The sequence below is a fragment of the Protopterus annectens genome, chromosome 13.part0, assembly GCF_019279795.1.
Source record: "Protopterus annectens isolate FY-2018-M chromosome 13.part0, PAN1.0, whole genome shotgun sequence".
In the NCBI taxonomy this organism is placed as follows: domain Eukaryota; kingdom Metazoa; phylum Chordata; order Ceratodontiformes; family Protopteridae; genus Protopterus; species Protopterus annectens.
Genome location: NC_056747.1, coordinates 934987003 through 934999807, shown reverse-complemented (window position 1 = coordinate 934999807; position 12805 = coordinate 934987003). Strand labels below are relative to the sequence as shown.

Sequence of the window (12805 nt, the reverse complement as noted above, 5' to 3'; positions counted from 1 at the left end):
TGAATGAAGCATATGTTTTTTTTCATATACTTATCAATAATCTTCCCATCCTTATCAGAGGGAACAAGCTTGGAATTAAGTAAGTGCATAGCAGCAGAAAGATTAACTAATAATAATCCTGTTGGATCAGGATTGGGAAGACAGTACAGAAACTTAAAGCACTGAAGAACTTTATATATCCTATCTGCCTTTTCAGGGGCACACTGTCAAGAAAATCGCAGGCAATAACAGACATCCTTCAAAGCTGAGAGAACTAGAGGAACAAGTGCAGTTTCTGGAAATTTCTTCTGTAACAGCTCATAGTATTTTCTGATAGAATGAGAAACCTTGGTGTTCTGAGAAACCTTGGTGTTCGCCTACAAAAAACACTACCACATTCTACAAATAGTTTAAAAGAAACAGACCACCCCATATCTCTCAACCTCTTACAGCAAGAAATCTGGGCAAAGCCACAAATAATGGGGGGGGGGGGGGGCAAAGGCCCAAAAATAAGGACACTTTTTAACTATTGCTCTTACAAGCTTAGAAAGTTGATACAATAACAGGTTTTGCCTTATGAATTTTCTGAAGGATATGAAGTCTGAAACTCAAATGACTGCCATTATTTTCTGACTTCAGTCCTCAGTGATTTGTCAGAAAACCACAAATTTAAGCGAAACAGACCAAAAATATGATGAGGCAAAAATTTGGGCAGTTGAGAGGTATGCCCCCCCTACACACACACACACACACACACACACACACACACACACACACACACACACACAGCTCTCCTCTGAATCTGAATCAGAATTCCAAGGAACAAATCCTGTAATTAGTCCCCGATCCTTCTGTTCAAATTAAGAATCTTGAATCTCTTCAGGAAAGGGGGTATCCCTCTTTCTTTTACCAGAAACTATTTGAAAAGAAGGATCAGTAGCCTCCATTAAACCCTGAGCCGGAACCAGTAAAACACTCATGTCATAAGGAAATTGAGGAGGAGTAGATACATGCTTAGTTTTCTGTTTCTTTTTGACAGGAGAACTGGGAACAACCGTATTAATGGCTGCAGAAGCATCCACAGGGATGGGCACAACATTCTGACAAAACAGGGAAGTCTTCCCCATTCCCTCTCCCAGGACTGTCATATATTGCATCCCTCTCCCAGGACTGTCATATATTGCATCTATACATGGGGGTAGGTAGTAAAGTCTAGAACTATGCCAGCCAGGACAAAGGCATAGTAATTTTTTGTTAAACATACAAGTGTAGGGAAACCAGAGGAGATAAGATGACATCATGTTTAAGAAGAAAAAGAAAGTATAGTTTGCACAGATAAGTTTGGCATCAGAGAGAGACAGCAAGGAGTATTATTTTGAAATATAGCTCTCAAACTGGAATACTCAGTTATGGTCCTAATAACATAACCAGCTTTGGCAATACTTACCACAGGTAATATCTGTTGGGCATAAGTGTTTCCACGCACAACCCTCCTGTCATACATGATATTCCCATAAAATGGTAGTGTTTCATTCCTGAAAAACAATTAATTAAAAAGGTTACTCATTAAAACACTCTGTATTCATAAATTGCAACAAGTGTTCAGGTAATTTTCAGTTTCTTGCAATCAGTGTTGGGGGAAGAACCAAAGAGACCACATTTTCTGGATACTCAAGACTCCTCAGTGTGTAGCTACCCTATCATTTCATTCTGAATACTTTTTCAAAGTATCCCAAGCATTGCATATTCCAAAAACACATTGTTCTAAACCATGTTCTGCTACCTTATGAAGTAATGGACATTTGTAAATACCTACAATTTATCTATTATTGCATTATTTTGTCTGGGTAATGCACCTCATTGACAAAATTGTGTTTTTTTTTCTGAAGTAGTCTTTTCATTTTCAACCAATATCTTCCTCCAACCTCAATCCCAACTTGTCTCTCAACACTTTGTTTCTGCTATTTTGCTAATCACTTCTTCAAATGAAAATATCTCTTTCATGATATCCATTCCCTTCTTTTCTTCAAGCTATCCTCTTGATCACTAATGATGGACTTGACCCCCCCACTATATAGTGTGCACAGCCTATCCCACAAGATACATAGGTTTACATACCTATCTGCCTTCTGTTCACGCAAACATTTCAGCTGGACATACACTGTAAAGTAAGAGAGCATGCAATGCACCCCAACACTCTCCAAGAACATTGCACCACCATGCAGATATCACACGCTAGAAAAGCTGCTAATAGTGGAAGACACAACATTCATACTGATAGCAAAGCTCCACAAGAGTTGAACTGGATGATATGTTCTATATTGTTTTTACTGGTTAAGTGGATAACTAAATTGGTCCAAAGACCAGAAAGTCAGAGGAATGTGTATAAAACATGCATAAAACTTATAAAATAAAGTACACAGATAAGCAATTATTGTAAAATGAAGGCAGTCTAAAGCACAAGCAGAGCATTGCAGGATTAAATTTATCACTTAATTATGCAAGTAGAAGGTCAACTCACATAGAATTAAGTTGAGTCAGAGAATGACTGAAATGAAAGCCATTCAGTTGAAAAAGTAGTGAAAACCACTTTAGATAATCACCAAACAAACCTTATTTTTTTGCCTCCCCTTCAACCCGCATGTGTGGGGAGACCCCCAACTTTTACATACCAACTCCATATCGAGTGTTACACAACAGAAAAGAACAATCTGAAAAATCATTGAAAGTATTTTTCAACAATAATTTTTTTTTACCAAACAACTTTCATTTTAAAGCCATTCAGTAACCTGACAAGAACCTAACCCAGACACACCACGGGTCTATGTTTACTCATTGAAGGTCCTTTCCTTGAACCTCAGATGAGCGAAAACAACAAATCAAATGTTCATTAATCAAATGTTCACTTCAGCGAATGTGTGAGACAGGGAAAGTAACTAGTTGGCCAACATTTCCTTGTCTCACACACCGGAGTATTTCAAACACACCCAGGTGGGCAGCTGCACCCCACACACCCCTCAACTATATATACCAACTCCGTGATTGCACTAATGTGGAGAAAAGGGCAAATTTCTACTTGTAGTGCAATCTTGGAGGTGGTATATATAGTTAGGGGGGTGTGGTGGGCACAGCCTCCCATCTGGGTGGGTTTAAAATACTATGATGTGTGAGATGGGGAATTGTTAGCCAACTAGTTACTTTCCCCATCTCGCACATTCACTGAAGTGAAAATTTATAGGTTCATAGATTAGCACTAAGCTAACTACCCTTGCGAGCCATTTTAAGCCTAGCCAATTGTTCCTTGTGAGACTCAAACCCTGCACCTTGTGTTTGTAAGGCAAACACCTTAACCATTATGCCGCCCTCCCAACCCATGATGTTTGATTAATGTACATTCCATGTCTAGTGTTCACTCATCAAGGTTCAAGGAAAGAACCTTCAAGGAGTAAACATAGACCCACAGACCACATATTCATAAAGATTATGTGCAGTCCTTTAAAAAGGTTGTGTGTGATAGTGCATACTTGTAGTCTTGACAGCAGTGAGATTTATAATGAACACTACTACTGTCACAAATTCATTTCTTAACCCACAGCAATACCACATCAGAGAAGTGTCACACAAGGGGAATGGTATTACAAGGGGAATGGTATTTCTCTCTCAATGCCTTTATCTGAAGTCAGTACATCCAAGGGTTTCCAAGAAAAATGAGAATATTATCCATTTTGTTAGGAGCCAACTTGATTAAAGTACAGCTATGTAAGCTGCACTTAACTGTAACAGTAGATGTTCAAATTCCTGACTGTCCACTGTGTCAGAACAATTAGGCTGGAATGGAATACTTTACATTATAAGCAATGTATTTGTCTGTGTTTGAGAATAAGCTGACTCAACACTTATTTGTCCCCTTTTTCAAATCCTATTGTTCTAGGTTACAGTCCAGACAAAATTAAAATAGCTAACATGTACAAAGTTGAATTTTGTACAAAAATAGAATTTCGTAGCACATAAGGCATACTGGTTAAAGTGTTTACCTCATAAACAATAAGTACAAGGTTTGATTCTTCCAGGGAAATTTGGCTAGGCTTAAACTGGCCCACAAGGGCAGCTAGCCTAGTACTTACCTATGAACTCCTATAAGAAATAAATGATTAACTTAATTTCTAGTAAGCATCAAGCAATAAAACTCAACTTGCTGTACAGCATGAAAGTCAAAAAAATATCAACTTACATATGGTAGTTTCTGGCAGTATGGTAAAGCATACAACATACCAAGTGTCAGACAAAAGGGTCCAGTCTAAAAGTCTGTAATTCTGTAGTTCTGGATTCTCTGTCCACTCTGTCTTTGGAGAGAGCCACAAAACAGTTGATACTTACTTGCACTTGGATGCTGACTCCTCTTGCAAGCTAAAGTCCAGTTCAGTTGTAGAGAACCCTGGTTAAATGCCCCTACTTGGTACGCTCAACTTTCCCTCACTGAGAAAGGACCTACCTTTTTGGATTTGCCATTCCCAGAATAGGCAAGATGCAATATCACAGTCCTGGATTCCTTTTCCAGAATGTAGAAAGCTATATCAATCCTTCAGCAGGGGCCTTTATGTGTCTGTTTGTAAACAGCAGTCAAGTATGACTAAAGCAAAAAGACTAATTTCTCAAAGTCTGAAGTCTCTGGCTGACTGCTCCAAATTCTGACTGAGCAGAATGTCTCAAGAGTGAATGACCCAAAATGACTGACTCAGAAATGACTACCTCAAAATGACTGATTGTGTTCAGTTCTACTGCAGTAAATGTCTTTAAAGGACAGAGAGTTTTGGAATTTCTTTGTTCTGTCTCTGCAGGTGATGACATCCACCCTTTGCCTTAGCTGTTTAACTTACCACAGTACATTAACTCTTTGATTAACAACACATCTTGAAAGAGGAAGGAATTGCAGAGATTCCTCTAATTAAATCCTGTGAGGTTTTTAAATCCTTTCCAATCTCTTGACACCTTAATATCCAAGAAGCAGAATGGTATACAATTTCATGTATCATCTCAGTGGTGTTATGTCGTTATGGTACCTTTTTGATTATGCAGAAGATAGGATACTTAATTTAGATGTTGGGCAAATGTTTAGCAGATGGGGCCCTGTGTTTCAAACTCATACTGCGTATTTGTTTCAGAACATTCCTGAGGCCTCTTTGCAAGGAAAATAAGAAGTTATGTACCTACCATAAAGTTCCATGTTAGTTGTCTTCATCTCGCTTTCTTTCTTGCTGTTTGGGATCGGAGCCGATCTTCGGCTCCGACTCGGCCATCTTCAATAGCTCGAGGCTACCCCTTATTCCATAATGCCTAACGATAGCTACCCAGATCTCATTTGAAATAGCTAAACCAGACATAATAAGAGCGAAACCAGTTATCAAAAAACTGGTTGTTCCATGCATTCTAATATCTAGAATAGGTTAGGAAAACCTGGCCAGAAGAATAAACAATAAAAAAATACTCAGCCAGTGGAAAAAAAAAAAAGGAACTCCTCTCAATCCACTAGGATGGGGGACAGAGGGAGGGACGCAAGAAAGAAGGCGAGATGAAGACAACTAACATGGAACATTATGGTAGGCACATAACTTCTTAATGTTAAGTTGTCTATCTCGCCTTCATTCTTGCTGTTTGGGACAGCGTCCCTAGCAAAGGTAAAAAAGAGTGCAAACTAGCGAAGAAGCGGGTAAACTTGATTGAAATTAAAACACTCTTCCTTTATTAAAAACACTTCAGTTAAGATAACACAGCGTCCCTAGCACCTAACACCCTGGGTGGCTCAGTGGAACAGACTCTTCAGAACAGTGGAACCAAAGTCAGCTCTGCTCCGGGAGACCATATCCACCTTGTAATGAGAAATAAAGGTATGAGGGTTTGCTCACGTGGCAGCTGCACAGATGGAATCCATGGGCAACCTAGACTGAAAGGCTATGGAGGTGGCTAACGCCCTAGTAGAATGACCTTTCGGTTTAATTGGTAACTCTTTGTTCCTTAACTGATAAATAAAAGTAATAGTGTGGGACAACCATCTGGATAAGGTCACCTTGGAAACTGGGAGACCTTGTTTGTTTAAGGCATAAGAAAGGAGTAATTGGTCTGACTTTCTTATTTCTTTAGTTCTGTGCAGGTAAACGCAATTGTCTATGAACGTCCAGTTGGTGAAGTTTGTACTCTGCCTTGTTGCTATGATTTGGGAAGAACACAGGGAGATCTACAGATTGGTTTAAATTATTTTCTGAGCAGACTTTAGGAAGAAACAAAGGATTAGTCCTCAGAGCAACTCTGTCCTTGTGAAACACCAGGTAGGGAGGATGAACACATAGTGCCAGGAGTTCTGAGACATGCCTAGCTGAAGTGATAGCTACCAGAAAGAGTGTCTTCCACAAACTTGATGGAGCAGGAAGCTGCTGGTTCAAAAGGGGGCAGAATTAAAGAAGTTAGAACTAAATTAAGGTCCCAAGGGGGAGGAGGATCTCTCACTGGAAGTCTAAGAAGAGATGTTCCTTTCAAAAAAGCTTTACAGAGCTTATGAGACATAATGTTAGAATTTGACAAACCAATATGAAAATTAGAAATGGCCGCTAATTTACCCTAATCATAATCATAGCGGAAGTGGCCCCAGAGTGAAACAGTTGTGCCAGGAATTCCACAATTCCGTGGACTGGGACTGGGACTGAGAAGGGATCCACATTCCTAGACCCCGCCCAACAAGAAAAATGCTTCCGTTTGGTAGCATAAGTTTTTCTCGTTGTAGACTTATGAGAGGAGACGATAATCTCACGTACTGCTGGGGAAATGCTGGGAAGCCTGGCTAAGGTTGGAAGTGGAGCAACCAAGCTGTGAGCTGGAGAGTTTGGAGGGATTGATGCAACCGCCTGATTGATGAATCATGAGATCTGGAATTGAGTCCAGAGTCCAGGGTTGATCGAGAAGTTAATGGTGCAGGAACAGGAACCATATCTGTCAAGGCCAGTAGGGGGCAACGAGGATCATTTTGCAACCCAACGATTTTGCTTTCTGTATGAGTTTCGGTATCAGGGGAAATGGAGGAAAAGCATAAAGAAGTCCCTGAGGCCAATCATGGACTACAGCATCTCTGGGTATGTGACCTGGAAGCGGAAGAAGGGAGAAGTAGTTGCTGCATTTGCTGTTGAAGGGGGTGGGAAAAAGATCACAGCAAGGCTGTCCCCATTTGCGGAAAATAAGTTCCGCAACTTCCTGATTCAGAGACCACTCGTGAGGCATGAGGATAGCTCTGCTGAGCCAGTCCGCTATGACGCTGGATCTCCCAGGGATGTGCAATGCAATCAGAAAACGTTGGGAAGAAATCGTCCACTGCCAAAGTCTGAGTGCTTCTCGACACAGGGGGTAGGATCTGGTTCCACCCTGCTTGCTGATGTACCACACCACTGACATGTTGTCTGTTTGAATTGCAATGGTCCTGAAAGGAAGAGAGTCTTGAAGAGCTTGCAACGCTAGGAGCATGGCTCTCATTTCTAGGACATTTATATGCAGATGGTACTCGTGAGGTTGCCAAGTGCCTTGGACTGTCCTGCCCAGATAATGCCCCCCCCCCTATCAGGGAGGTGTCTGTCGTCACTGTGGCTACCGGAGGGGGTTGTATGAAAGGTCTTCCCTGAGTAACTAATGGGGAGACCATCCACCAAGAAAGGTGTCTTTTGCATGCCTCTGTGATCAGGATCATGTGAGACATGAGTAGCTCTTGGAAGGACCAGTGTGTGAAAAGAAGCCACTGAAGAATTCTCATGTGGAAGCGCGCTAGTGGGATTAGAAGAATGGCAGCTGCCATGGAGCCCAGAGTTTGAAGGACATACCTGACTTGGATCCTTTTGCTCTGCATTAGAATTTGCACTTGTTGGCGAATTGTGGACACTCTTTCTAGTGGTAACCTTGCAAACATCCCATCTGCGAACTCTGTTAGCCAAAGACATTCTGTGTTCGCCTGTACTTCAGAGACGTAGATACCAAACAGGAGAGGACCTAGGAATGAACCCTGTGGTACACCACTTGTCACTGGTCTGAGGTTGGATTTAGAGTCTGCTACTTTCACAGTGTAGGTTTGGTCAGTGAGCCAGTTGGCAACCCATCTTGTGACATAGGGATTTATACCTAGTTTAGTGAGTTTGTCTATAATTCCAGAGTGGGGGATGGTGTTGAAAGCCTTGGCGAGATCTAGATAGGCTGTGTGTACCACCTTTCCCTCATCTACAGCTTTGGTGACCGCTTCAAAGAAGTCTATCAGGTTTAGGAGACATGATCTGCCTTTTACAAACCCGAACTAGGTAGGGTCCAGATTTTGGATATTACCAATGTCATTGTTTATAAGTTCTATGATGATTCGCTCCATAGCCTTGCAGACCAGGCTCATCAGGCTAATGGGGGCGGTAGTTCCCAGGGTCCGTGGTGGCTCCCCCTTTGTAGAGTGGGATAACTGTTGCTGTGCGCCAGTCAGTGGGCACAAAGCCTGAGGTGAGGCTATGATTGAACATGGTACTTAGGTGGGGTGCCAGTTGGTTCTGTAGTTCATGTAGAATGCAGCATGGGATGTTGTCAGGTCCCATGGATGCTGTGTTCTTGGCTTTGGAGAGTGTGTTTTTTACCTGTGCAGCCGTGATTACAGGTACTTTGCATTCTTCCGGTATAGAGATGGACCCTTTAGGGGATGAGAGAGGGGTAAAGTTAGCACTGAACCTATCTGCCGGGATATTGGCAATATCAGTTGGTTCTGTATATTTAGTGCCATTGTGCTGTAACTCAGAGCAGATCTGAGTGTTGTCATTGAGATTCTTGACATAGCTATAGAATGCTTTGTGGTTGTCTTTAGAATCAGTGGCGATTTTGTTTTTGTAACTAGCTTTGGAGGATTTTATGAGGGATCTCAGCTTATTATTGAGGCTGACCACGGAGTTCCTCCAGTCATGAGATTTTACTCTTTTTTTGCAACAGTTTCTTTCTTCTGTTGTAGAGTTTGTTTATAGCAGGGGACCACCAGATTGGCTTCCTTTTTTGGAGGATAGCATCTTGGTTCTGTTAGGGATTGTACGATCCATGCAGTCATGTAAATGCTTATAACCTGCAATTGTACAGGATTCAGCAGTCGTATCTCTATTGTCCATCAGCATGGGTGTCGTGAAGTTTGCCACTTCTGTCTTAAGAAGCGTGAAGTTGGCTTTAGAGAAATTTGTTACGTTCTTTGAATATATTGTTTTGTAATGAATGGGAATTTGTTAGATACGTCCCCTTCTTCCAAGGCCAGTGCTGGTGAACTAGATGAGCAGAAACTGTGTACAAGTTATTTAACTATAATAATTTTTTGTTTTAGAACAAAGTTGCAATTAATCATACTGGCTACAAAGCAGAAAGTAATTTTGATTAATTGCATTTGTATGCCCCCCCCCACACACACACACACACACATAACGTCTTTAAAATGAGCTAGATTATTAGCTTTACAGGTGACAGAATGTGTCCATCCTAATTTGAAATTGTACATTACACTCTGCTTGATTGTACATTGCACTATGCTTGTTCACTAGACTGTATACACACAGTTTTCTCTATGTAATTAGTCTGAACTACTCTGTTATTGCTTATATTTCTGTATTTTTGTAGAAGAATTGTTGGCGTTATTGTGGTTGAGGGCCTCACCAGTTCGTTTCGCACAGAAGTGGGCATGTCGCAAATTGAGTGACAACCCGGTCTGTATATTACTTGGGGTTTTCGACAACTGGCAATAAATTCTATATTTCTTAACATTTTAGGTCGATTAAACTCGCCATCCCGGTTGCTGCACCTGGTAATTTCTGTGTTTCTCATAGCGTGAGTGTTTAAAGGAGACTTTGTTCTGTGATTCACTATATCCTATGAACATTGTGTTATGCTGCGATTGTCAAGTTTGCGTTGTTGTGCATAAGTTGCATCTCCTTAAAGGGCTGCGTTTATTAGATATTATTACCAAAGGTGTAACTGAATCTGCCTTATCAAATGTTTATCATAACATAACGGTTTTTACTATTTCTGGCTCGCACTTTCTGCAACATTGGTTTATTACCTGGATTAGAGCAGCGTCTTTGCAGTATGCACGTTTCTTTTCCAAAAGGTAATTTCCACCTTGGCACTATAACAACTACCTTTCTGGCAAATTTTTGACACTTTATTATTAGCATTTGTATAAGTATGTCTCAAGATCTGTGATTTATGTTTTCTACAGAGCTGTATGTTGCTGTGAGTTACCTGTCAGATCTAAGGCAAACATATTTCAGATGAGTACTCCGTTGAAAATGGTCACTTTCTGGTCCCCTCCAGACCAGTTGGACCATTCCGGTAAAGAAATACCAAATAAATAATGAGATTTTGGCGACTGTTTGACTATTAAAAGCACTGTGACAACCTTAGTTTAAATAAGAAGCTATTACTTTGTATCAAATACATAATTTAGCAGTTGGCAGTCCTCTAAGAAACTGAAATACCCAAGGTCGAGAAAGTGTTTTTGTTTAAATGTTCACGCATACCGGTAATTTACTTCAGTTTACTGTTATATTTACTGTCATTTTACAATATCAGTGCACTTTTTCTTCAGTTGTACATTCGGAGGGAATGCATATTCATGAATGACATATCACGAGGGTGGGTTTTGGGCGTGGCTTGCTACTGCGCATCTGGTGAGGCCCTCAACTACAATATCACCGAATTGTTTTGTCTTTCACATGGGCTGAGTCTGAAAACGGTCACTACTGATCAGTGCATTACGCCAGTAAACAAACAAATAAAAAATAAACAAACAAAACTGTTCTCCCTAACTTTTAAGGCAACTGTTACTTGTAGTGATCAAGGGTCGTCTTCTGCGTGTAACAAAGTTACTAGATATTCTGTTTGGAAAGTCAATATTCAGACTCATGTAAATTGGCTCCCCATCTTCACAAATGATCCATCCCTGGAGGATATTTACCGTAGCTGGGGAGTTGGGAGTACAGCACCTCACAACACTAAGGTCAGACCTAACAAGATTTGAGAAATGCAGGAGCCATTCAAAAAGGGGAAGTAAGCAAACAATTTACACCCAAGTATTACAAGTTAAGACGTTTCCCTTATTAAAGTTTTATAGAAAGCATGTAATGAACAAAAATAATATATAAACTCCACTTCAGACAGTATTCCAGGAACTACAAACAAATTACTCTTATTTTTCATTATATATAGATCTCCAGAACAAAAATGTCTACCGTGGCTCTCAATGAATCGGGGACAAATGAAACCGAGACAAATTCAGAAATAAACAGGGACATTTCAAATATTAGTACAATGAACTTGAGACTGGCAGATTAAGAGAATATGAATTAATATATATTTCTGAAATAAAAGAACCCTATAACTCAAATTATTGAAATTATTTAAGGATAATACAATTGTTTATCCAATAATCACCACTTTGATGGGGGATTAAGAGCGACAAAGCTAAACACTGAGTGAAAATATGGGAAATTTGAGAGGTATATTGTCCACAAATTCTTGCAAAACTGCTTCAGTTTAACTAAAGATCAAAACTTTAAGAAACGCAAAAGTGACGCAAGGTTTCAGTCTCCGAAAAAGGCAAAAATATTTCCTAATTCCCAAGTTCCTAATCAACACACATCCACACAAGTCTTGGAAAACCTTGGCATATTGTAAATCTAGACAACTAACGTTATGATCATCAATATCGGACCTGTAGACTTATTTGAAAAAAATAACGCAGTACAATCATTATACCAGATACTGCATGCTCATAATTATTTGTTACACTGGGCTGACACTAAAATATTTCCACAATTCTTTACTTACTGCTGCACTTGCTCTGCATCTCTATACTTTTGTCGGTTCTGCAACGCTCTTGGCCGGCTAGAGAAAGTGTAGGTACTACTCACTGCCTCTTTCTGCGGCTGCAAAACTGCTGCCATTACCTGAAAAGAAAACAGTTCCAAAAATGTTAAATTAAATTACATAAATTAGCCAGCCCAATAACACTTTTTTATTTATTTACTCAACGTTTTGTGTATGTTAGGATGACACTTTTTACCTTGCCTACCTACTGTATCTAATGTAAACAATGCTATCGCCAACCGTTCCCTCTGCTGACGTCATTTCCGATTATTCTCAAGTCGCTGAAAAAATATTTAACGGGTGTGAATGCAGTTTATTCCTTGTTGGTAACGTTGCTTTTGAACTGCTTGAATATTTCAAAAAGTTATGTTATTTTGATGTGTCACAAAAGTGCAGCAGGGTTGATTTCATTTTGGCATTTTTTGGTCTTGAACACTTGTGACAATTAGCGGCGAAATTGTAGTGTATTAACCCACCACCGAGTTCGCGCAGGAATGGGCGTGCCCGCCGTGATTGACATGCCTGAGGGCGGGGATTAACAACGGCAATGTGCCGTGATTGACACGCAATGCAAATATAACGGTAAATTCGTTTGTTGGGATTTGGTAGCGCTATAGAGTACCGATCGCCGCTACAGTTTGGTGATTGAAGCGTAGGAGTAGTGGGTCGCCTGTCAAAACACCGACTTATTGTTGTGAGTAATCTGGTGAAGTAGATGCGGAATTTTGATCTACTTGAAAGACTTTCTTGCATATCGCTCAACTGTCCAGGTTTTCTAAGAATGTCCAGATTTCTGCCTAATTTTTGCTCTGTTCCTAATAAAATTTGTGATTTTCCCTGTATTTGGGCATTTGTCCCTTCCATTAACTTAAGCTTTTCCAGATTTGTCCCTTCCATTAACTTAAGCTTTCTCCGGATTTATTGC

At 40.3% G+C, this 12805-nt stretch overlaps 1 protein-coding gene across 2 annotated transcripts in view; it reads right to left on the bottom strand.

Annotated features, from left to right (window-relative positions):
- RSPH3 (radial spoke head 3) overlaps positions 1 to 12325 on the bottom strand; it is a 394995-nt gene extending 382670 nt beyond the window's left edge. Inside the window, exons 1-3 of one of the 2 annotated variants that reach the window (XM_044054703.1) lie at positions 12077 to 12325; positions 11842 to 11960; positions 1427 to 1514 (exon numbers count right to left, since the gene is read on the bottom strand). In XM_044054703.1, coding sequence (XP_043910638.1) covers positions 1427 to 1514; positions 11842 to 11957 — 204 coding nt within the window. In that variant the 5' untranslated portion in view covers positions 11958 to 11960; positions 12077 to 12325. The remainder of the gene's footprint in view (positions 1 to 1426; positions 1515 to 11841; positions 11961 to 12076) is intronic. The other variant, XM_044054704.1, reaches the window with a different exon arrangement.
- Between the last annotated feature and the right edge of the window lie 480 nt (positions 12326 to 12805).